This window comes from Wyeomyia smithii, chromosome 3, assembly GCF_029784165.1.
Source record: "Wyeomyia smithii strain HCP4-BCI-WySm-NY-G18 chromosome 3, ASM2978416v1, whole genome shotgun sequence".
NCBI classification, from domain to species: domain Eukaryota; kingdom Metazoa; phylum Arthropoda; class Insecta; order Diptera; family Culicidae; genus Wyeomyia; species Wyeomyia smithii.
The window spans coordinates 21,096,880-21,120,074 of record NC_073696.1 but is presented as its reverse complement, the minus strand read 5'-3'; the positions used below and the strand labels follow the sequence as shown (position 1 = coordinate 21,120,074).

General features: G+C 41.9%; 1 protein-coding gene across 2 annotated transcripts in view; it reads left to right on the top strand.

Moving 5' to 3' along the window:
- Positions 1 to 23,195, top strand: part of LOC129732547 (ankyrin repeat domain-containing protein 29) — a 367,940-nt gene that overhangs the window by 5,353 nt on the left and 339,392 nt on the right. Inside the window, exons 1-2 of one of the 2 annotated variants that reach the window (XM_055693513.1) lie at positions 13,057 to 13,624; positions 13,702 to 14,377. In XM_055693513.1, the coding sequence (XP_055549488.1) occupies positions 14,366 to 14,377 (12 nt within the window). In that variant the 5' untranslated portion in view covers positions 13,057 to 13,624; positions 13,702 to 14,365. Of the gene's footprint in view, positions 1 to 13,056; positions 13,625 to 13,701; positions 14,378 to 23,195 lie in introns of those variants that run through there. The other variant, XM_055693512.1, reaches the window with a different exon arrangement.

The following is a 23,195-nucleotide window of genomic DNA, read 5'->3' as shown; positions in this document are numbered from 1 at the left end:
CAATGTTTTGGTAACTTTTTTGGTTTTCAAAATGAATAGATTTTTCAGAATTGGGGTTTTTAAAGATATTGAATTCATAATAAACCTATCTTTAAGCTAAAAATTAAAACTCATTAAACCTATCTGTATGATTCTTTTGGAGACTTATTATGTATAGAAAAATACTAATAATTATTATTTCTTTTATTTATATTTTCAATTTTCTATGTTTTTTTTTTTTGAAGAACAAAATTACCAACGACTCTATACACCAAATAAACCGTAAAAAAAAATTCTTCACAAAAATTGAGCTATTAATATTTCTATTACTCCATGATCCAACAACCATTAAATTTTAGCTTACCTTTTGTAGATTTTACAGGCAAAAAAATGTTTTTTTTCAAAAAAAATTTTAAAAAAAATTATGTTTTTAATTCTTTTTTTATATTTTTTCTTTAAATTTTTTTAGAGTGTGTACTTTTTTCGAAAGTAAAAAACTACTATTTTCAATTCTGCCGGAGACGTCATACCTATCAAACACACCGTCCTGGCTCTAAAATTATTTTGGTTCACACCATTTTCACACAGGTTTACTTTTTTCAAAAATAAGTCTTGTTAATATATATTACTAGAAAAGCTTAAACCAAATCGAAAATGGTCGATTAACATCGATGTCTTATGTGGCTTGAAGTTCTTTACTGATCCTGTAAATAATCCCTTTGTAGTGTCGAGGCATTTGGGTCTTGAAGTAAAACAACAAGCAGTTGGATTCGTGGCGGTTTTACCCCTTGTATAGTGGGCGACTTTACCCCCAGTGGAACATTTTCATATTTGACCGAAAAAGTAGTCAAAATTACAAGATTACTCACGGCCATCGATATTTCCGAAAGAAAATCGATTCAGGCAAGCGATTAAACGTATATTCACGAACAAAACAATAGATTTTTAGACTGAAAAACCTCAAGTCCCGTTGCCGCAAAACAATAGCGCATTGACTGGTTGCCAGCTGAAAGGTTGTTTTTGATTATTTCTGCGACCGTTCGTGCACTATCAAAATAGAAAGGGGTGCAAAATGTTATGTAATTATACTGTAATAGACACGTTAAAGAAATTTTTCAATTATTTTATAACTTGGAAGTAAAACTAAGGTGGGCGGTCTTACCCCGCAGGGCGGTCTTACCCTGTTTACCTCTATAGGAATTGACGACTACTTGTCAAGAAAAGTAAGATATTCTTACAACTAACTTAATGGCTAGCTTATTGACTATTAGGACAGCTTATCACAGTGTTTAATTTGCTCACTTCGCGCTCTAAATTAAAAGCGTCCTTGCATTTGATTATTTAGAAAAGTTTCCACATGTTTCATTGCCCTTCTTTGCACACGGCTTAGTGATTAATCTACCTTGAAGTTATATGAAGAAGACATGAAACTGTGCAATCAAAGATTGCAATGATTTTTGTTCGATTGGTATGTATTAGGGTGGGAAAATATGATCGATTTTCTCCGATTGTCTCCGCTTGGCGCATTGCTATTCAAATTTGTATGAAAATTCATATGGGAAAACCTACTTTTTTGCATTTACCTTTCTAAAGAGCTCAATAATGATCTAATTATGCACTACATTATGTAAAAGTATAGTATTTTAGATGTCTAACAACTTTGCAGAAGGCACTGAAGAGCTAGGATTATCCTAAGAAGAGCTATAGCTGTTCAAAGTTGAGTATGTCGATTTAAATGCAAAAAATCTTGTTTTCTGCCAACATTACCAATATACCGGCGTCAGTAGGATTTCCATCAGAAATAACTTGTCGTAACGAGTTTATACACTCAGCTGGATCGAACAAACGAATTCAGGTCAATATTCTAGGCGTAGGTAGAATCTACAACGTGTTTCAGAGGTAATTTTTGAAGAAAATCTCCCTAGCTCTTTGTGTCTTCGGCCAAGTTGTTGGGCATCAAAAACCCTACCATAGATTTCATGGTTTGAGCCACGTTGAGCTTTTTAGAATGGAAAATGCAAAAACGTTGGTTTTTCCATACAAATCTCCATATAAATTTGAAATGCAATGCGCCAAGCGGAGACTAAACCAATCGACTTCCGATAAATTTCGGGTTGTTTGGGGCCCCAAATAGAACAAAAAAAACTTGGTTCTGGCTTTCTGCTATCAAGTTTCGTTTTTTTCCATATAACGATTCCCCACCCTAGTATGTATAGTGTCTTTGCAAATTTTTAGATAAAAGTTTGTTTTTAAAAACTGCGAAAAAAAATTGAAAAAAAAAAGTTAATTCAGAAAATTATAACTTTTTTCTTTATGAACTAATATCTTTTTCTGTCTTAGGACTACACTGCCCATAATCGCATATTTGTAACAATTGCAAAATTGATTTTTCGAGCAAATCACACTTTTATATTTTGACCTTAAATGCATTGTTCCTAATATATTCTTGCAAATAGACACTTTAACTAAACTTAGTATCATGAAGAAAGCACTACTTTACACTATGTATACATTGAATACTACTTTTGAAGTCAAATTGCTTGAAATTTTTGCAATGATACATTTATGCCGTCACTTTCAAGCTACTTTTGGAATATAACACAAGGAAAATGAAGTTTTTCATGTATTTAACAAGCATGAGCTGAATATCAGAAACGGATCACCGGTGGTTGGTTACCGGACCAGAATAACTTCCGAGTTCCAAAGGATGCAGATGTGGATTTGGATGGAAACATTTTTGACAAAAAAGTTGAAAAAGTTAAGTAGTGTGACAATTATGCGGTTATTTACGCTATGTGACAAAATAACTTATTATTTTTTACGACTTTCTTCAAACAAACATAAGCATATTTTTCCAGATGTAAAAAGTACATACTATTCTAAGCATTTTCCAATAAAAAGCACGAAATCCATAAAATGTCGAATGTTACAATTATGCGATTACAGGCAGTACACTTCATGTTGAAAAAAGCGGGCAATGCATTACGAGGATGCGGAAAATAAATGAAAACAGAAGCTGTGTCTTAAAATTATTAATTTTTTTTCTAATCCAGATGGTACTCGAGCCCGCAATCTCCAATGTCTCCGGTAATTTCCTCTAAGACCAATAACGCCTAGAGATACTCAGAAAGATAAGCGATGAAAAATACCGCCAATCTGGCAACTAGATTTGCACATGTCAGAGGTGCCAGATCTCTTCTCAAAGCGCAATGTTGACTAACTTTTTCATTTATCTCGTATAAGTGATATGACGGTGGAAGTCCTCGGGAATAATTTGATGTTCACCATGATTGATCATTATTTTGTTGGCCATACAAAAGGTTTGCGAACCACCAGTTAAAAATCACTGTGATGAAGCAATTTTAGAGCATCATTCGTTGTTTTGCTTTCGTCTCGATTAGACGCAAATTGTTTCTCTCCGTTTGATTCGCAAAATAACAATACACGAGTTATCGTACGGGTGTTTTTTTTCGATTAGTTCTTGTGTTGTGCGATAACAATAGCCTGCAGTTTATCGGCAGAAACATCTTCTGCACACTGGTAGGGGCAGGCTACCCCGCCAGTGATCTGATACGCAGCTGATATATCAGCAAGAATAATTCTCCCGCACCGCTGTTACCCCGCTAGCAGCACGGACCACCATACGACCGAGCGAGTGGAAGTCAACTACAAGTGGCATCTACAAGGTCGCGTGTAGGATACGGCCACTGTTTCACAACACGAAGCTGGATCGTCATTGTTTGTTCTGCGGAGACACTCGATTGATCCTACTATCAGCCGTGAGGTCGTGACTTAGACGTTCGGTGAAGTATTCACTTTAGATTTTTTATCATTATTATTAATATTATTACTATCAATATTATTATTATTATTATTATTATTATTATTATTATTATTATTATTATTATTATTGTTGTTATTATTATTATAATTATTATTATTATTGTTATTATTATTACTATTATTACTATTATTATTAGTATTAGTATTACTGTCTTTTTTTTATTTTGATCCCTTGTAGTTTGAAAAATTGTTTTTAAAATTTAATATCAACTATTTGATCTCCCCACACATTCGAATATTTATCGTTTGTGTGCGGTAGAGCGTAACGCTCCCGCAAAATGGACGACATGCAGGTGCAACTTTTCCTGGATGTTGAAACAAATGGGGAAGAAATTGAAATTTCCCCCAGCAGTTCTCCCTTACCTTCCCCTGTACCACCCCCGCTACCTAGCCCCGTACCAAGGGTACCGGAAATACGGGTAAAAGCTTACCCAGATGCCGCTAGCGGTCCCTACGTTGTTTACTTCCGGCCCATAAAAAAACCTTTGAATATAATTCAAATAGGCAAAGATCTGGCAAAACAGTTTTCGGCCGTAACCGAGATTACGAAGGTGAGGCCGAACAAACTGCGAGTTGTCGTGAGTAGCTTGAAGCAAGCAAACGAAATTGCTAGCTACGAGCTCTTTACAAGGGAGTACCGCGTGTACATCCCTGCCAAGGACGTGGAGATCGACGGTGTGGTTACAGAAGGAAGCCTCACGGTCGATGACATTTTGCGTCACGGGGTTGGCTGCTTCAAGAACCCCCTGATTCAAGATGTAAAGATACTGGATGTCAAGCAATTGCATTCAGTATCCATCGAAGAAGGGAAGAAGAAATTCCTCCCTTCGGACTCCTTCCGTGTAACATTCGCCGGATCCGCACTGCCGAACTACATCTCTTTGGACAGGGTTCGTCTGCTTGTACGCCTGTTCGTACCGCGGGTCATGCATTGCCAAAACTGCAAGCAGTTAGGTCATACAGCCACCTACTGCTGCAACAAGGCACGCTGCAGCAAGTGCGGAGGCAATCCTGCTGAGACCGCTTGCAGTGAGGATACTGAAAAGTGTCTTTACTGCGAGGGAACTCGGCATGACCTTTCGGCGTGTCCCGCGTACAAACAGCGCGAGGAAAAAATTAGGCGTTCCCTCAAGGAACGATCAAAGCGCTCTTTGGCAAAAATGCTTAAGAGGGCTGAGCCACCCTCGACAGGAAACTTTTCCTTTTGCCAACCGATGAGGGTTCCTCTGACGATCCCGTCGAAGGGTGTTCTTATGCCATGCCAGAATGATCTAGGAAGAGGAGAATGATCAACTCTCCTAATCTTTCTCGCAAAGGCCGCAAGATAACCTCTAGCGGAATGACCAATAAGCACAACACAAAAAGGAAGCGGTGAAGAAAAACCGAAGCAAGTTCCTCCCGGTTTTAATTTTAAATCAAACCAGGAGTACCCACCGCTTCCTGGGGCACCAAAAACCCCTCGTGCACCCATTTCTCGATCAGAAGATAAAAAAGAAACAGGGTTCATAAAATTTTCTGATATTGTGGACTGGATAGTTAAAACATTCAACATACCAGATCCCCTACAAAATATTCTTCTTGCCCTTCTTCCTACAGTGAAAACCTTTTTGAAGCAACTAGCAGCAACTTGGCCCCTCATTTCAGCTATTATATCTTTCGATGACTAATACGGCGAAAGAGGTTAGGAATTTTATCACTGTATTACAGTGGAATTGCAGAAGTATCATCCCCAAATTCGATTTATTTTCTCATTTGATAAATACATACAATTGTGACGCATTCGCGCTCTGTGAAACCTTTCTCAATTCAAACGATCAACTCAATTTCCACGATTTTAACATTATTCGTCGAGATCGAGACTCACACGGTGGAGGGGTACTTTTAGGGATTAAAAAGTGCTATTCCTTCTTCAGAATCAACCTCCCCTCGATCTCGAGTATTGAAGTCGTTGCCATTCAAACCAATATGAATGGAAAAGATCTTTGCCTTGCTTCACTATATATACCTCCAGCCGCGCGGATTGAACAGAAGCAACTTTCTGATATAGCAGAATTGCTTCCCGCACCTTTTCTGATAATGGGAGATTTTAACTCTCACTGTTCGCAATGGGGGTCGCTGTACGACGACAACCGATCTTCGTTAATCTGTTCCTTAATCGATGACTTCAATATGACACTTTTGAATACTGCGGAAGCGACACGTGTACCTAATCCTCCAGCTCGTGAAAGCGTGCTTGACCTATCCCTTTGCTCGACATCACTAGCGTTAGATTGCCGGTGGTAAATAATCAATGATCCCCACGGTAGTGATCACCTTCCAATCGTTATCTCAATTGCTAATGGTTCAACTCCCCCGAACCCAATCAATATTTCCTACGACCTTACACGTAATATTGATTGGAAGCGTTATGAGTCTATTATAGCGGAATCTATCGAGACTCACGAGGAACTTCCTCCGGAGGAAGAATACGCGTTCCTTTCTGGCTTGATCATCGACGCCGCGACTCAAGCTCAGACGAAACCGATACCCGGGGTAACGATTAGACAGCGTCCTCCCAACAAGTGGTGGGACAAAAAGTGCTCTGAACTGTACGCGCAAAGGTCCTCGGTGTATTTGGCCTACCGAAAACACGGTACTCTTGATCTGCTCCGAAAGTACGATGTACTGGATAGACAGATTACGAGTTTAATTAAAGCGAAAAAACGCGTAAACTGGCGGCGGTTTGTAAACGCGTTGTCAAGGGAAACAGCGATGAGCACTCTTTGGGACACGGCCAGACGCATGCGGAATCGTAACGTTTCTAATGAGAGCGAGGAATATTCAGGCCGCTGGATACTCGATTTTGCCAAAAAGGTCTGCCCGGACTCTGTACCCGACCAGAAGACCTTTCGCGACGCGTTTTTAGTAGCTACGGAAGAGCCTCCATTTTCGATGTTGGAATTTTCGATGGCACTCCTCTCGTGCAACAATAAAGCTCCAGGGTTGGATAGAATCAAATTAAACTTGTTGAAGAATCTACCCGACTCTGCAAAACGACGCTTTTTGGACTTGTTCAACAAGTTTCTTGAGCTAAACATTGTTCCGCACGACTGGAGGGAGGTAAAAGTCATTGCTATTCAAAAACCCGGGAAACCTGCCTCTGATCACAATTCATATAGGCCGATTGCGATGCTCTCTTGCCTCCGGAAATTAATGGAGAAAATGATCCTCTTACGGTTAGACAAATGGGTCGAAACAAATGGTTTACTTTCAGATACTCAATTTGGCTTTCGCCGGGGCAAAGGGACGAACGATTGCCTAGCGTTGCTTTCTACTGAAATTCAACTCACCTTTGCTCGAAAAGAGCAAATGGCTTCTGCTATCTTGGATTTTAAGGGGGCTTTTGACTCCGTCTCTGTAAAAGTTTTAAGCGAGAAACTTCACTCGTAGGGACTTTCACCAAATTTGAATAACTTTTTGCTCAACTTGTTGTCTCACATGGCGATTCGACAACTTCCCGAATTAGTTACATGGGTCTTTCCCAGGGTTTATGTTTAAGCCCCCTTTTATATAATTTTTACGTCAAGGACATCGATGAATGTCTTGCAAATTCATGCACGCTAAGGCAACTTGCAGACGATAGCGTTGTATCCATTACTGGTAGCGAAGCTAGCGATCTGCAAGGACCATTGCAAGATACCTTAGACAATTTGTCTGAATGGGCTCTTAAGCTGGGTATCGAATTCTCTCCGGAAAAAACTGAGTTGGTCGTTTATTCTAGGAAGCATAACCCAGCTCAGCTGCAGCTCCTACTAACGGGTAAAACGATCTCTCAGGTTTAAGTCGCTAAATATCTCGGGGTCTGGTTCGACTCTAAATGCACCTGGGCTTGTCATATTAGGTATCTGACACAAAAATGCCAACGAGGAATAATTTTCTTCGTACGATTACCGGAACATGGTGGGGTGCCCACCCAGGAGACCTAAGGTTATACCAAACAACGATATTGTCAGTTCTTGAGTACGGGTGTTTCTGCTTCCGCTCCGCAGCAAACACACATTTGATCAAACTGGAATGAATACAATATCGTTGTTTGCGTATTGCCTTAGGTTGCATGCAGTCGACCCATACGATGAGTCTTGAAGTGCTAGCGGGTATCCTTCCGTTGAAACATCGCTTTTGGAATCTCTCTTATCGGTTGCTAATTCGATGCACAGTTATGAACCCATTAGTAATTGAAAATTTCGAGAGGTTGGTCGACCTTCAATCCCAAACCAGATTTATGACTTTATATTTTGACTACATGGCACAAGATATTAATCCTTTTTCATACGATTCCTCCAATGTCGTACTTTTAGATACTTCTAATAATGCTATATTCTTCGACACCACCATGAAAGAAGATATTATTGGTATCCCGGATCAATTGCGACCGCAAGAGATCCCTAAGATTTTTTCCAATAAGTTCAAACATGTTAGTTGTGATTAAATGTTTTACACTGACGGATCTAATCTAGATGAGTCCACTGGCTTCGGTGTTTTTCACGAAAATTTTACCGCCTCCTACAAACTCGATGCTCCTGCTTCCGTGTACGTCGCAGAACTTGCCGCTATTCAGTACTCTCTTGGGATGCCCATAGACCACTTCTTCATTTTCACAGACAGTCTCAGTTCCATTGAGGCTCTGCGATCGATGAAGACTGTGAAGCACACCCCGTATTTCCTGGGGAAAATACGGCGGTTTTTAAGTGCTTTAACAGATAAAAATTACCGGGTTACCTTAGCGTGGGTCCCTTCTCATTGTTCCATTCCGGGCAATGAAAAGGCTGACGTTTTAGCTAAGGTGGGTGCTATTGATGGCGATATTTATGTAAGACCAATGGCTTATGATGAATTTTATAGCATTTTGCGTCAGAGAACACTCAACAGTTGGCAATCATCATGGAACTCAGATGAACTGGGACGGTGGCTACATTCCATTTTTTCTAAGGTATCGACGAAAGCTTCAGTTGAATGTAGGTTCGAAAGTTCAAGGGGTTGGATGTAGGTCGGGACTTCATTCGCGTGATGTCTAGACTTATGTCCAAACAACCGAACGTTCCCGTCAGAGACATTCTGGGAAGCGGTGATCTTCAGTACATGACACAACTGTACTGTTATTTGAAAAAGACTGACATTAAAATTTAATATTCTTTCGTCTATTTGTCAGAATACCCGTATACGACGCTGGAGACACGAACACGAAGAGCCTAAATCTATGTTTGAAAAACAAAAAGAACACCAGTCGAAACACAAATAGATCGTATATCTTAATTAGTTTAAAGCAAGAATTGTAACTCCCCTCCTCTCACCTTTAATCCCCACTAGCTCGTAGTCGGCCGTGAGAAATAAAAAAAGGCCTCCCTCCTTTTCCCGCTAATCTAGAATTAATAAAAAGTGTACTTGGCTCAGGTAAACTTAAAATTGTATCGTGCCGTGTCAAATAAACCATATTTAAATTGAAAAAAAAAGCAATTTTAGAGCATTCTCAATTCATTGTTTAGCAAAAGAATATGAAAAACGTGTGAAAATAAATATATCCTTTATTGTACCTGATTGCAATGCCTCTCAATGTGTTGCCTTTTTTGTTTCCTTGGCTCACAACATTCTCTCCGCATATCTCTTCCTCTGAGTATTGCTAATAACGGCTACTGCTATTGTGCTCCGTTTCTTGCATGCCACTATAAACCACACACACTGCCTTGTGGGAGTCATTTGTGAAACTGAGAGAGTGTGTTTCTCCACATGCTGAGTATAGCGACTTACTATATCTACGGCCGGTGACGTATTCCCCACTGAACGCGTTTGACGGAAGAGCTCCGTTTTACTGAGATTACCTCATGAGCTTATTTAATTTTTTGTCCTAAGTCGCTATACTAAACGACGCCCATTCTTACACAAAAGTAACTCCCACAAGGCAGTGTGTGTGATTGATCACAGTGTATTTTTTTCGGAAAGACAAAATTATCTACAACTTTGCCGAAGATCTCACACCGATTGAACAAACCTTTCTGGCTCTAAAAACAATTGTATTTTTCGACACTTTTTTACATGAGCCTCAAAAATGTGTTGTTATTCAAAAAAAAAAAAAAAAAAAAACAAAAATAGCACGAAGCGGCATTTCTAGCTCGTACAAACGTAGAAACAAAGTACCAGCCAAATCAAAAATGACAATTAAGAAAATAATTATAAAAATTGTCTTATATTGCATGGAATTGCTCTACTAACAGCGGGTGACAACTAAAAATTTGGATTTTTTTCTGCTGTTGTCAAAAAAGGTGGATTAACTTAAAGAAAAATTGATTAATTTCTCATGAAGATACATTCATCATGAAGTAACAAGAAATAGTGAGCATTCAAGAAAGGCCCGTTATCGGCCTTCCGACGAAGCATTCTGATGATGCCGGAACAAGAGCGTTGTTCCGGATATAATGAAGTCCGCTTTCTAATGCATCTCTTGATTCTACCAATCAACTGTTCGCAAAACGTTGATTTCCAGTTATTTTGCACCGATGGAACTAAAAATCTTGAAGAAATCTTCGATTGGGCAACACTAAGGTAGATTCGTTAGGTTGCGTATTTGGGGAACAAATGGGGTGGATTGGTTGTTTAGAAACGTTTGTGTTTTTTGACATAATGTGATAAATATTTTATCTGGCCAAAATACATACGTTGCATCGGTATGGTGTTTTGGGAGAAATGGAATAGTACTGTTGTTCAAACATTCGTTCTGGTATATAGTTTTATCAAGCCATGATTTGACAAAAAGGAAATAATTCTTTTCTGTCCACTACTCTGACCGGTCTTCCACTACCTTTCTGTCGTTTTATAGCTGAGGTTTCCAAGAAATCATACACAATAGAAACCGGAAAATCTTCGCTTTCTAAATGGTTTACCATGAACTTTTTGCTAAACTGTTGTGCAGTTCATGGTTTTTGGACTTTTATGCTCGTATGCAACTTTTGTTTTTAGTTTATTTTGGAGATGGTCGTTAATTCTTAATTTCGAGGTTTTGTAAACTAATAGAAGTTGCCTATGATCGATATCGTGTTTCAAATTTGAAGTGTAAAGGTCGCTGCATCATGTTTCGACCGTTACAGCGTCTCTACAGAACGTGTTTACTCACAATTTCCCTTGTTTAGTCGATCAGCTGTTCTGTGAATTGTATTCAGAAGTATAGAAATATGAGTGACAAGTTTGAGTTTCGCGTGGGATCGGACACCAACCGCGTCAAAGTCGCCGAGCATCGCATGTCCGCGAAAGAGGCTAGGGGCAGCCTTACATCAAACAAAAAAACAAAAATGAGGAGAATAAGGCCCAGGAAGGACAACTTTACGGCGCAGGGATAGCTGACTGAAGGTTAAATAAATATAAGGGGCTTCATTTTAGTGATTCCTAAGATTTATAGCGTTTTGAAACTTTAAACGCGTTTTTCTCAAAACCTTGTTTTCAAAATCGGCGAGCAGTAGAACTGAAAAAGTTTACATCCGATTGACTTGGAATTTTACCTGTAGCTTCTTCATTAGATTATCTAGTGAAGTACACAGGATTTTAGCGATTGTTCAACAACAACAAAAGATATAAACAATTAAAGTCGATTTTTTTGTCAAAAAAGATTTTTTTTCCAAACCATTCGGCGAACGAAAATTCTAAAAATATAATCATGTGTACTTCACTAGTGACACTTATGTAGATAATGAAAAAATTTTTGTTTTGGTTATAGGTGGAGTGGGGCACGAATTCTGCTGCTCGCCGCGGGAGAACTTTGCACAGCCGCCATTTTGTAAAAAAAAAGCAATTCATTTTTCCTATTTTCCAAGAGTTGTTTAATCCAATGATATATTATTTACATACCTTACATCTCAAATGTCCTTCAAAAAAATCATTTAAAAATCCTTGTTTTTTGAGCATTTGGTGCATATTACCAGCTCCCAGCTGGTCTCGAGGTACGATGCTGGCCTAACAAGCCAGTCGTCGTATGCTCGAGTCCCGGCTCGGGAGAGACTGTTAGTGTCAGTAGGACCATAGCGCTATCCCCGCAATTGTCCTGTAAACTTAACAGCCGGCTACGAAGTCTGTGTATAGTAAAACAGAAGGTCGAACTCCGATACGGAATGTAGCACTGAGGCTTTGCTTTGTTGGATATTACCCCTTAAGTTCTACGTCTACTTTGCGGCCGTGGCGTACGTTGCATACAGCCCTTCTGATTTTTTTACTCTCAATTCAATTTCTGAAGATGCATTTCGAAATTTGCTACCATTCCTGCTTAGTTAATTCAATCTATATTCTATTGCAACCTTCAAAGCGCTGATGAAGTTCAGCAGTTTTTGACTTTGATTAACTAGACTTAACTTTTTTCGTTTACAGCCTAAACTTTGTGAAGCAAAAAAAGTGGTTCAATATTGAGAAATGCAAAAATTTGAACCGTAGCGAAAACAAGCCGCCCTTTCAACACACATCACGGCATACATTCGAAGCTCATTTGATATTCATACAATGTAGTGGAAAACGATCAGCCTTTCAAACTTGAAGCAACAATGGTCGATTATAAGTTCGTGGGTACACGCTTATCGTAGGGAGCGAAAAAAAAGTAGCGTGAATAAAAGAGCGAAAGCATAGTCATCGATGGTAGTAATACATAGTTGTTTTATCACCTCAGGAAACGAGTGGATGAATCCACCCAACAGTAACAATCTTGAGCAGTAATAACAATTCTGGAAACTTTCAAAAGCAAAAACATTACATCAGCAGAGGCCAAAGTAATCTTCCGGATCAATTCAACGTCAATGTTTAGAGGTTTTTTTTTTATCTACGCGTGGGAGGGAATGGCGGCAAACGGGCGCCAGTCAGAGCGTAGCGGGCGGCGATCGAGTGCGCTAACATGCTCTCGTTCCGCGCTGTCTGTGGTCAGGCTTCCGATGCGCGCTCGCGATCAGCTTGTGTTATCATCGGTTATGATTATCGGAAGCTTTGCCCCTTAATTGGGGGGAAGGAGAGAGGAGGAATATGGTGTAAAGAGTACAACTCGAGTGCTGCTTTGCGTATGAGGATGCGCTTTCTACCCGGGCTTACCCTCATCATGGTGGTGAAACGGGGATATTGGCCCCCGCATTGCCTGAGGTAGGATTTTCCAGCGCACAGCGCGAAGACTTCGGGAGTTTTAGCCTAATGATGTTTATTTTTCCACCGGTTCCTTCAGTCTCGTGCGAATCGCGATTCGTTCGGGATATTGACCATTTCGAGTGGCTAGCGCTGCGCGGACCTCGCTGAAGGTCGTCGGATCGATTAAGTAACCGCGGTGTGTTTTAGGAAGCGAAGAAACGAGGAACGCGGTGAAATGTCAAACAAGCGTGACTGCTTACCTGTGGTAACCGATGACGTTTCCAGCCGGTTCGGGGCTGCCGATGCGCGCATCACGTCGTCGTGAAGCCGACATGCGAAAGCATACGCGAGGAGCAGTGATTGTGCGCCGTGCCGACCGTCGACAGTAGTGTGAACGTGGTAACCCTAACCTAACTCTCGTCGTCGTTGTCGTCGTCTCGCGTCGTCAACTTAAGTTAAGTCGCGGTTTTTCTTCTAATACAATTTTTTTCGCTCAGTTTACATCACAATCGGGTACTTATTGGTTGTTTTCAAGTTCGCTTGAGTAGAAGTGTTCACGTTGATGGTTTTTAAAGCTACCGGGACAGAATCTCAAGTATCCGTTTTGGGTGCATTTTCTAGAGCAAAACGACAACCGGCTTCGTGCGAGAACCCGCCTTATTTGCATTTATCATTGACAGAGGTGACGCACACAATTTTCGGTGATTTGAAAACCGGCTACCAGTATACTCATACTCTTCTTGTTTTTTCTCATTCCAGATTCTGCAAATGAACTGACTGATTGCGGGAATTTAATTTGAATGGTCGGTGGTCGATTTGGTTTCCGCAGAAGCTAAATAGCAGTTAGTGTTTTGAACGGACGAATCGAGAAGATACCTTTTTTGAGATTATTGATGAAAATACCCAGTGAAGTGTAACAGCAATCCCCAGAGAGGAAGGAGCAGGATTCGAAGGTAGAAAAAACACAGTGTTGTACTGGGAAAAATATCAATCTCCGATAATTAAAAGCAAGCAATACAAAATACGAGGAAGCGAAAATCGAAATTGAATGAAGCTTATGTGAGCAGAATTTGAAGCAGTTTCTCTATGAACCGTCGAAGTGAAGTGAAGTGATACAGCTTCGCAGTTCAATGGTAAAAGCAATATAATTAATTACCATCCCCGTCGTCGTCATCGTCGTCGTTTGTTGTCCTCTCGGTGCGAAGAAAACTAGGGTTGTTGATTCAACTGTGTTTTTATTTCTACTCCGTGCGTGGTAATAATTGTTGAGTCCCGCGTTCTTACGTTGCTACGACTGGTGTTTTAGAAAACAGTGTGACGGATTGAAAAAAAAAACAGCAGTAATTACGTTCCGATAGAGGGTGGATGCACAGCAGTTACCGGCAGCGTCATCCCTATCGCCATATCGGATCAGTGAATTGGAATGTCATTGAAGGTAATGTAACGATATTGCTAATTCTCCTTGCTTCCCTCGTTGATTAGTGTTACATTATTAATTATGAATCGGGCGTTTTATTTCCTCGCTGGCGGAAAAGCACATTCTCCCGAGACGTGCAGACTTTTTTTTCTCGCTCCCAGTCCGTATTCCGGTTTAATAGCTTGCAACGACATACAGAACAGCTTTGGTAGGTAACAGGCTTGCATCATCGGACGCACACCGATTCGCTGGGGAGAAGTTAGTGGGTTGAGATATCGCCGGTACGGTTGTTGTTGTTGGTTTGGTGCTTCCTCAGATCCAGTTCAGTAGATAAGAGCGGCGAGCGGTTCAGGATTTTATTGCTATTTTTTTCTCTTCTCTAAATCACACTTTTGCCTGCATTTAAGAGTGCAGCGTTATGCACTGGAAAGTTTTTTTTTAATGGAGTGTTTAATAGCTGGACTCTTTTCAACGTGGAGATTCGATGGAATCTTCTTTAAGTAAGTTCCGTAAAATTCGACCTTTCGTTTCGTTTATCTTAAAACGAAAACTTTTTGAAATGGGTGTCTTAGTTTGATTGCTTTTAGTTTCGTTTAACACTGAAAGGCTTTAATATTACAGTGAAGTTTAGATTGCATCACGGTAAAAAAAGTTCACCCAAAATTTGTACAAACTATTAATTTATATGATGGACATATATATTTATGGTTACGCATCATTATTTTCACGATATTCCAGGAAAAATGGATTGTTTTAGTTATTCAACATAAGGTTTTCAATAATGACTCGAAGGGAGAATATGCAAAGGTCAATGCTATTCACTTTAGCTCATCCTAGTACATTGTTGTGGGCCTCAATAGCGTTACTATGTGAAATTAGTGAACCATTACTTTACGAACTAATTAAATTTTTTGTCATAATTGACTTACATTTTAAGTTTAGTAAAGCGGGCAATGTATGTAGTTTCGCGGGAATGCGAAGATGAACGGGAATAGAAGGAGTGACTAGACTCAGAAAAAATCGTCCAGACGATTTTTTGATCGATCACTTTTGTTCAATCACCACAACTTATTAAACACCTTTTGTGACTCGTTATTTGCACAAGCTGATAGCGGAGGGATCACTCTAGCCTTCTGAACGAAAACCACCCTTAGGAAAATTACTAAAAGATGAAAAGACGCTCCGAGAAATCAATGAAAGCAGATAGGACCTTTTGAAATGTTTATCTAGATACAGAATCATGCCTTATGTGATTTCTCACATTCTGGTGGTAAATCAGGAAGATCAGAAGTAAAAATATTATACAAGACTGGGCCCAAGATACTTCCTTGAGGTACACCAGCTCTAACAGGCAATCTATCACATTTACTATTCAAATAGTTAACCTGAAGAGTGCGGTCTGTCAAGTAACTTTGTATCATTTTTTGTGATGTAAAGAGGAAAACGGAAATTGGACATTCTAGCTATCAAACCTTCATGCCAAACACTGTCGAATGCCTTTTCTATGTCTAGAAGAGCAGCTCCAGTGAAATAACCTTCAGATATATTAGTACGAATCATATAAGTTACTCTAAGTAACTGATGAGTAGTCGAATGCCCATGGCGAAATCCAAACTGCTCATTTGCAAAAATTGAATTTTCATTGATATGATCTGCGGACTTGAAAGATACTACCAGCTTGCGACTAGTAGACTGATCGTATGATCATCTTAGAAGCAGAACTGCGTGACGCTATCTTCCACTGAGGCGGAGTATGTAGCTCTGGCGAAAGCGACTGAGGAGCTACTGTGGATCTTTAAACTTATGCGGCATCTTGGCGATGAAGGTTCTCCTGGTTCTCATCCACGAGGACAGTCAGACATGAATCAGCATGCTGCGTACCAAGCACATCGACACCTTGGAGATCAAAGCCTCTACGTTTCTCTATTTTTCTCGAGCCCGAATCTTCTTGGAACTTTGGGAGACCTTGGGCTTAATGCACCCCACATTATTTGATAACTTGGCTGACCTCGTAGAGGCAGGGTTAGTCTTCACTGGCATTTCGATGGGTGTTCTGTCGATTGGTCGAAGTACTCTACATCCTCTTTGACAATGATGCTGATAGGCATCATGGCAGCCAGGACGCATATTAAATCGTATGACACGGTTCGATACGCGCAGGCGACCCTCAGGCATATGATCCTGTAGGTGCTTACCAGTTTTCCGCGGTAACTGCAAGTACCCAACGCTTTCGACCACACGGGTTCGCCATACCTGAGTATCGCTGCCTTCTGTTCCGATTTCAGGTTTTCAATACGATGACCTCTGTCTTATGTAGCGCTAACTTCAGTTTGCTGAAGCACAGCCAATCCTCAACTTTGCGTATGGATAGCGCGGCTTTCAACTCGACCTCGTTGACTAACTCGCCGTAGACTTCTAGAGTTATATAGTCCGCAAAGCCCACAATCACCGCTTCTGGTGATAGCTTAAGGGGTTATATACCTTTTTAGTTTTAAAAAAACTGTAAAATTTCTCATTGCATTATCTTCAAGTACAAAATCTTGAGAACATTTTGACAAATTTTCATAAAGATCTGAGCAATAGAAAGAAAGTTAGAGCGATTTGCAGCGCGCCTCGCCACGGCCGCATAAGCTAAACTTGAAACTTTACACGCGATTTTCTCGGAATAGTGTTTTGCCGTGATCCTGATTGCGGGAAAACTACTGAACCAATTTCTATCATCTTTTTTTTTAATTTTCGTGATTAAACTCGCCGGTCCTTGAACGATCGCTTTTCGAAACATACAGTTACATTTTGCCGCCAAAAAATTTTTAATGCAATTTTTAGCGCTCAAAACGTGCATTTTTTGGGAAAAACGTTCCCGTTTGCCCTGAAAACAAAATACTCATAAAAGCGATCGTTCAAGGACACGGCACACTTCTAAACTAATGAAATAATATGAGTTTTTCGATTTCAGTTGACCCGCTGAGTCTCTATCAGGATCACCGCAAGCCTCTGCAAAAAAAAAGCGTTTCGGGGAAACGGCATTACTCCAGTAATAATTGGTATATCTCAAAATCAAACGTATTTTTTGTTGTTGATAAACTGTACTTTCAGAAAAATACCACTTTGATGCAATGAAAATTATGCTATGCACTTAAAAGTAAGTCAAACTTCCCTCATTTTTCTCGACCAAAAAGGTATATAACCCCTTAAGCTTCAGCACACTGTCATACATGGCATTCCGCAGCACCAGCCCCAGGATGAAGCCTTGCGGTACCCTTGTGGTAATCGGGACGCTTTTCTGACCCTCATGTGTGTTATCGTCCAGCACTCGATTCTGAAAGTAGCTTTCCAGGAACTTATACAGTGGCACCGGCACTCCGAGACTCGCTATTGAAGCGTTTTTCACGTCTTACGTGACAATTGCTCAATAGCGAATGCCCCTTTTCTTACGCTAGAGTGCTAAAAGTCTGTTGAGGATTACCCTTTCAAGCATCTTGTCCGCTGTGTCTAGCAGACACCTAGTCACCTAGTGGTTTCCTGGCCTTCGGCAATATGACCAGTCTCTGCCGTTGCCACCTATCCGGGAAGAGGCAGGCGTCTAGGCATTTCTGAATGACCTCCCTGAACAACCCGGGGCTACCTTTATGTCCATCTTAATGGCCAGGCTCGGGTTTCCGTCTGGTCCCGGTGCCTTGCTCACCTTCAGGGAGTTTGCGATCGCAATGAGTTCACCGTCCGTTACCACTGCCGCCTCTTCGACCTCTGCGCGGCTGCCGTCACTCGCTGTTTGTGGTGGCAGCGGTTTGGCTCGTGGTGTAGGAAAAGTCCCTCAATGATTTGCTCCTACATCGCTGATGATTGCTCTGCCGGGGCCGACGAGCCTCTGGTCTTGGCCGTGACGGCCCTATAGGCGTCACCCCATGGGTTCGTATTGGCACTGTCGCAAAGTTTATCGAAACAGATCAAAGTCTCTGGGAGAGGCGGTTGAACCCTTCTTCCCTCCTAGCTACACCACTGACTCCCTTTCATACTTTAAGATTTTATGTTTATGCTTTTTTACGTTGATGCTTTTTTTGACGTCTCTCAGGAAGCTCGGCTACATACTTGGCTACATAGGGATGTAAAATGAAAATCTAAAACCGGAAAAGTGAAAAATGTGTTCAATTTCAAATGCTAATAAATCGGTTAGTTTTTGATGGATTTTCTTCGTTCGATTGGAACATCTTCTAAGATTCTTCATTTCAAACTATATGAGAGCCTGTTTCAGCCGAAACTGCCCATATTATTTCCAGACAGCGACAACAGCAGTACTTCCTTAGCAGCAGCAGCAGAAGAGCAGCGGATAGCGGCCACAGCTGTGGCTTGGCAACGGATAGCGCAGCAGCTGCAGTGGGTCTCAGCATCGATGGTAGCTGGGCCAGCTGATGCAGTGAGGCACTTCTTTTAGTGAAATGCTGTCTCTGTGCGATAGCGAAGACTAGTAAATGCATCCAATGAAAAGTTGCATCATTTTGACAACACACCAACGTTCTGGAAAGCTGGCGTTCGAAATACTTGAGCAGTCTAGTTTTGAGTGTTAATCGGCATCAAGAAATGATCGGCATCTTATCCGATATTGAATTAAACAGCAAATTGTCCTTTTCAGGATGAAATAAATATCTGAGTTAATATTTACTCTTAAATTAATTTATAACTTCAAATTTGGAACAGTTACAAATTTGACGCCTCGTAATAGAGCCGCTTATGTTTCATACAGTAACAGAAGTCATGAGCTGGGACTATGACTAGGATTATGCTCCAACTATTAAAAATATAACATTTTTATATATTTTAATTCGACATATTGTCACAAATCTTCACACTTAATCTCGAATAATATCAATTTCTAGTGTGTTTAAGCTGGAGATTCACCCTCCATAAAAAAAATCAAATATCAAACAATATAAACCGAGAAATTCTCATAAATGTTCCGAATTCCATACAAAACGCGAAAATTTTCATAACGAGGTTTGTTTGTTTGCGTGGATAGACAAAAATGTAGCATACCTTTTACTAGAACTGTCATTTATACCTGGGTGCAGCGTTACTTCCTTAGTAAAAGCTGCCTTTGTGCAGTAGCGAGCAGCATCAGTAGTAGGTACATTACACGAATAAAGTAAGATAACAGCTCTCAGGGGCTGGCTGAACGGCTGGATAATGCGTACCATCGGGGCCAAGTGCGCCTACAGGAATAAAATAGACCCCACATGTGGTCTTTAGCCTCTTATCCAGCCACTCCTATCCCGATCTCCACGCGGTGCCAGCTGGGATACGAGTAACCAAGGGAAGATCGGGTAACCAACCCCGGTGGGAACTTGGTCGTATGCTGACAGGGAAGGAGGGCTCTTTTGAGCTTCCGAGCGTCTGTCCTCCATGTTAGGAGCGGCTCAAAACGGCGTCTGTACTCCAGGTTAGGAGCGGCCGATTACCGTCCTCGTGCCAACGTGGGACTCTAAACAGTGTTGTGCACGTTGGTGCACAGGCCTTACAAACCGCCACCATAAAACACTCACAAGCAATGAACGAGAAACAAAGAAATTCGGACTGGACAATCGGCACAGACCCATGCGACGAAAACGGACTAACGATTGGAAACTCGGGACGTGGAACTGCCGGTTTCTCAACTTCCGAGGGAGCACTCGAGTGCTTTCCGAAGTATTGAAATCCCGCAGATTCGAACTCGTAGAGTTGCAGGAGGTGTGCTGGAAGGGCTCAATGGTACGTACGTTTCGGGATGGTTATGCCATCTACCAGAGCTGCGGCAACACGCATGAGCTGGGGACAGCTTTTATAGTTATGGGCGAGATGCGGAAACGGGTGATTGGGTGGTAGCCAACCAGTCCTCGAATGTGCAGGTTGAGAATCAAGGGCCGTTTTTTTCAACATCAGCATCATACGTGCACAGCCCTCACCTCGGAAGTACCGAAGACGTCAAGGATAAATTCTACGCGCAGTTGGAGCGTGAGTACGACCGCTGCCCAAAACATGATTTCATGATCGTCATCGGAGATCTCAACGCTCAGGTCGGCCAGGAGGAGGAATACAAACCGGTGATTGGAAGGTTCAGCGCGCACCAGCTGACCAACGAAATGGGCCTAAGGCTCATCGACTTTGCCGCCTCCAAGAACATGGCCCTGCGTAGTACCTGCTTCCAGCACAACCTCCTACACAAGTACACCTGTAGGTCACCAAATCAGACAGAAACACAGATCGACCACGTTCTGATTGACTGTCGGCACTTCTCAGACATCATCGACGTCAGATCCAATAGGAGCGCTACCGTCGACTCGGAGCACTACCTGGTGATGGTTCAGATGCGCCCAAAACTCTCCGTTGTTAACAACAATCGGTACCTTCACCCGCCTCGGTTAGATCTCGCGCGGCTGAAGCAGCCTAACGTCGCCGAAAATTACGCGCATTCGCTCAAAGCTGCGCAGCCGGCAGAGGACCAGCTGGAGGAAGCTCCTCTCGAGGACTGTTGGAACACCATCAGAACAGCCATCAACAGCGTAGCGGAGAACGTCATCGGGCATGTGGGACGAACCCAACGAAAAGAGTGGTTCGACGATGGATGTAGGAGGGTGATGGATGAGGAGAACGCTGCGCGGGCGGCGAAGATGCGTAGTGCCACTCGTCAGAACGTGAAAAGACATGGACAGAAGAAGATGCAGCGAACCCAAATCAGCGGCGCCTGGAGGAGGAGGAGTTTGCAGAGCTGGAACAGCTGCATCATTCTCAGGAAACGCGAAAGTTTTATCAGAAGCTCAACGAATTCCGCAGAGGCTTGGTGCCGTGAGCCGAAATGTGCCGGGATAAAGATGGTAGTATTCTGACGGACGATCGTGAGGTGACCGGAAGCTGGAAGCAGCACTTCGACGAACACCTGAATGGCGGCGGAGAAAGCGATCCCGCCGGTGAAACAAATGTAGAAGACGTGCCAGCCCCAACGATAGGCGAAGTTAAGGATGCCATCAAGCAGCTGAAAAACAATAAATCGGCTGGGAAGGATGGCCTCGGAGCAGAGCTTATTAAGATGCGCTCGGAGAAGCTGGCAACCTATTTGCACCGGCTGATTGCAAGAATTAGGGATACAGGAGGAGTGGAAGGATGGGGTTATCTGCATTATCTATAAAAAAAGCGACCAACAAAGTGCTGTCCCAAATCATTTTCCGTCGCCTCTCACCCCTAGCCAACAGATTTGTGGGAAGTTATCAGGCCGGCTTCGTGGAAGGACGGTCTACGACGGACCAAATCTTTACCATACGGCAGATCCTCCAGGAATGCCGTGAATACAGAACCCTCACACACCATCTATTCATCAACTTTAAACTATCAACCGAAAAGAGCTATGGAAGGTCATGGACGAAAACAGCTTTCCGAGGAAGCTTATTAGACTGATAAAGGCTACGGTGGATGGGACGCAGTGCTGTGTGCGCATTTCGGATGGATTTTTGGGTCCATTTGAATCCTGCAGGGGGCTTCGACAGGGTGATGGTCTCTCCTGCTCACTATTCAATATTGCGCTTCAGGGAGTAATGAATCGAGCGGACCTCAACACGCGGGGTACGGGCGGAACCGAAGCCGACCGACATCGTTTAGGCAGTAGCATTACGATCGACGGCGATGAGTTCGAGGTAGTCGATGAGTTTGTATATCTTGGCTCACTGGTAACCGAGGACAATGATAGCAGCCATGAGATCCGGAGGCGTATTATCAGCAGAAGTCGTACCTACAATGGGACTCCACAAGCAATTGCTGTCGAACAGACTAAGCCCCCGTACGAAGTGTAACCTGTACAAAACGCTCATAAGACCGGTTGTTCTCTACGGGCATGAAACGTGGACAATGCTCGAGGAGGACCTGCGAGTGCTCGAAGTTTTCGAACGACGGCTGTTAAGGACGATCTTTGGCGGCGTGCAGGAGAACAGAATATGGAGGCGAAGGATGAACCATGAGCTCGCGCAACTCTACGGCGAACCCAGTATTCAAAAGGTGGCTAAAGCTGGACGCATACGCTGGGCAGGGCACGTTGCAAGAATGCCGGACAACTACCCTGCGAAGATGGTGTTTGCCTCGAACCCGGCAGGAAGAAGACGATCAGGGGCGCAGCGAGCAAGATGGGTAGACCAGCTGGAGCGAGATCTGGCGGAGAGTACACGGTGTCCCAGAGATTGGAGAGCGGCAGCTAATAACCGAGTGAATTGGAGAAACTTTGTTTATCAGGCTATGTCATGACATATGGCACATGGGCCCTTTTCACATGTTTGGCGAGATTTTATTCTGCATGCAGTTTGACTGTTGAAACTTGTTTGTGTTGTATAGTGTTTGTTTCATGCCTGTTCAGTGTTGTAAGTGCAAACTAAAATTCGGTAGCACTTCAGTTCCTCTTTTGCACAAAATTTTAAACATATTCAATGCAAGTAATGCAACGAACAACCTTATGTAGTTCTACGTCAATCTTGTGGCGTGGCTTTGCATACAACCATTGTGATTTCTCGTATAAGGCCTACCAATTTTCTGTTATCATTTAGACTTTCACTTTTTTACGTTTTCATTTTGTTCTTTTTTTTTGGTTTTTTACATGCACAGAAATTTAACAATTTATTTTTTTTCTGATTTGTTCAGCTTTCTATTTAACTTACTTCTATTACTATATTATTTCTGATCTTCTTTTTGACTTTCATTATTTTCACTATATTATCATTATTCTTCTTTAGACATTCTGAAGTTTTTACGTAGCCTTGCGTCTTTCGTTTCGATAGAGTTGAAAGAGAGAGAGAGAGAGAGAGAGAAAGAGAGAGAGGGAGTTGAA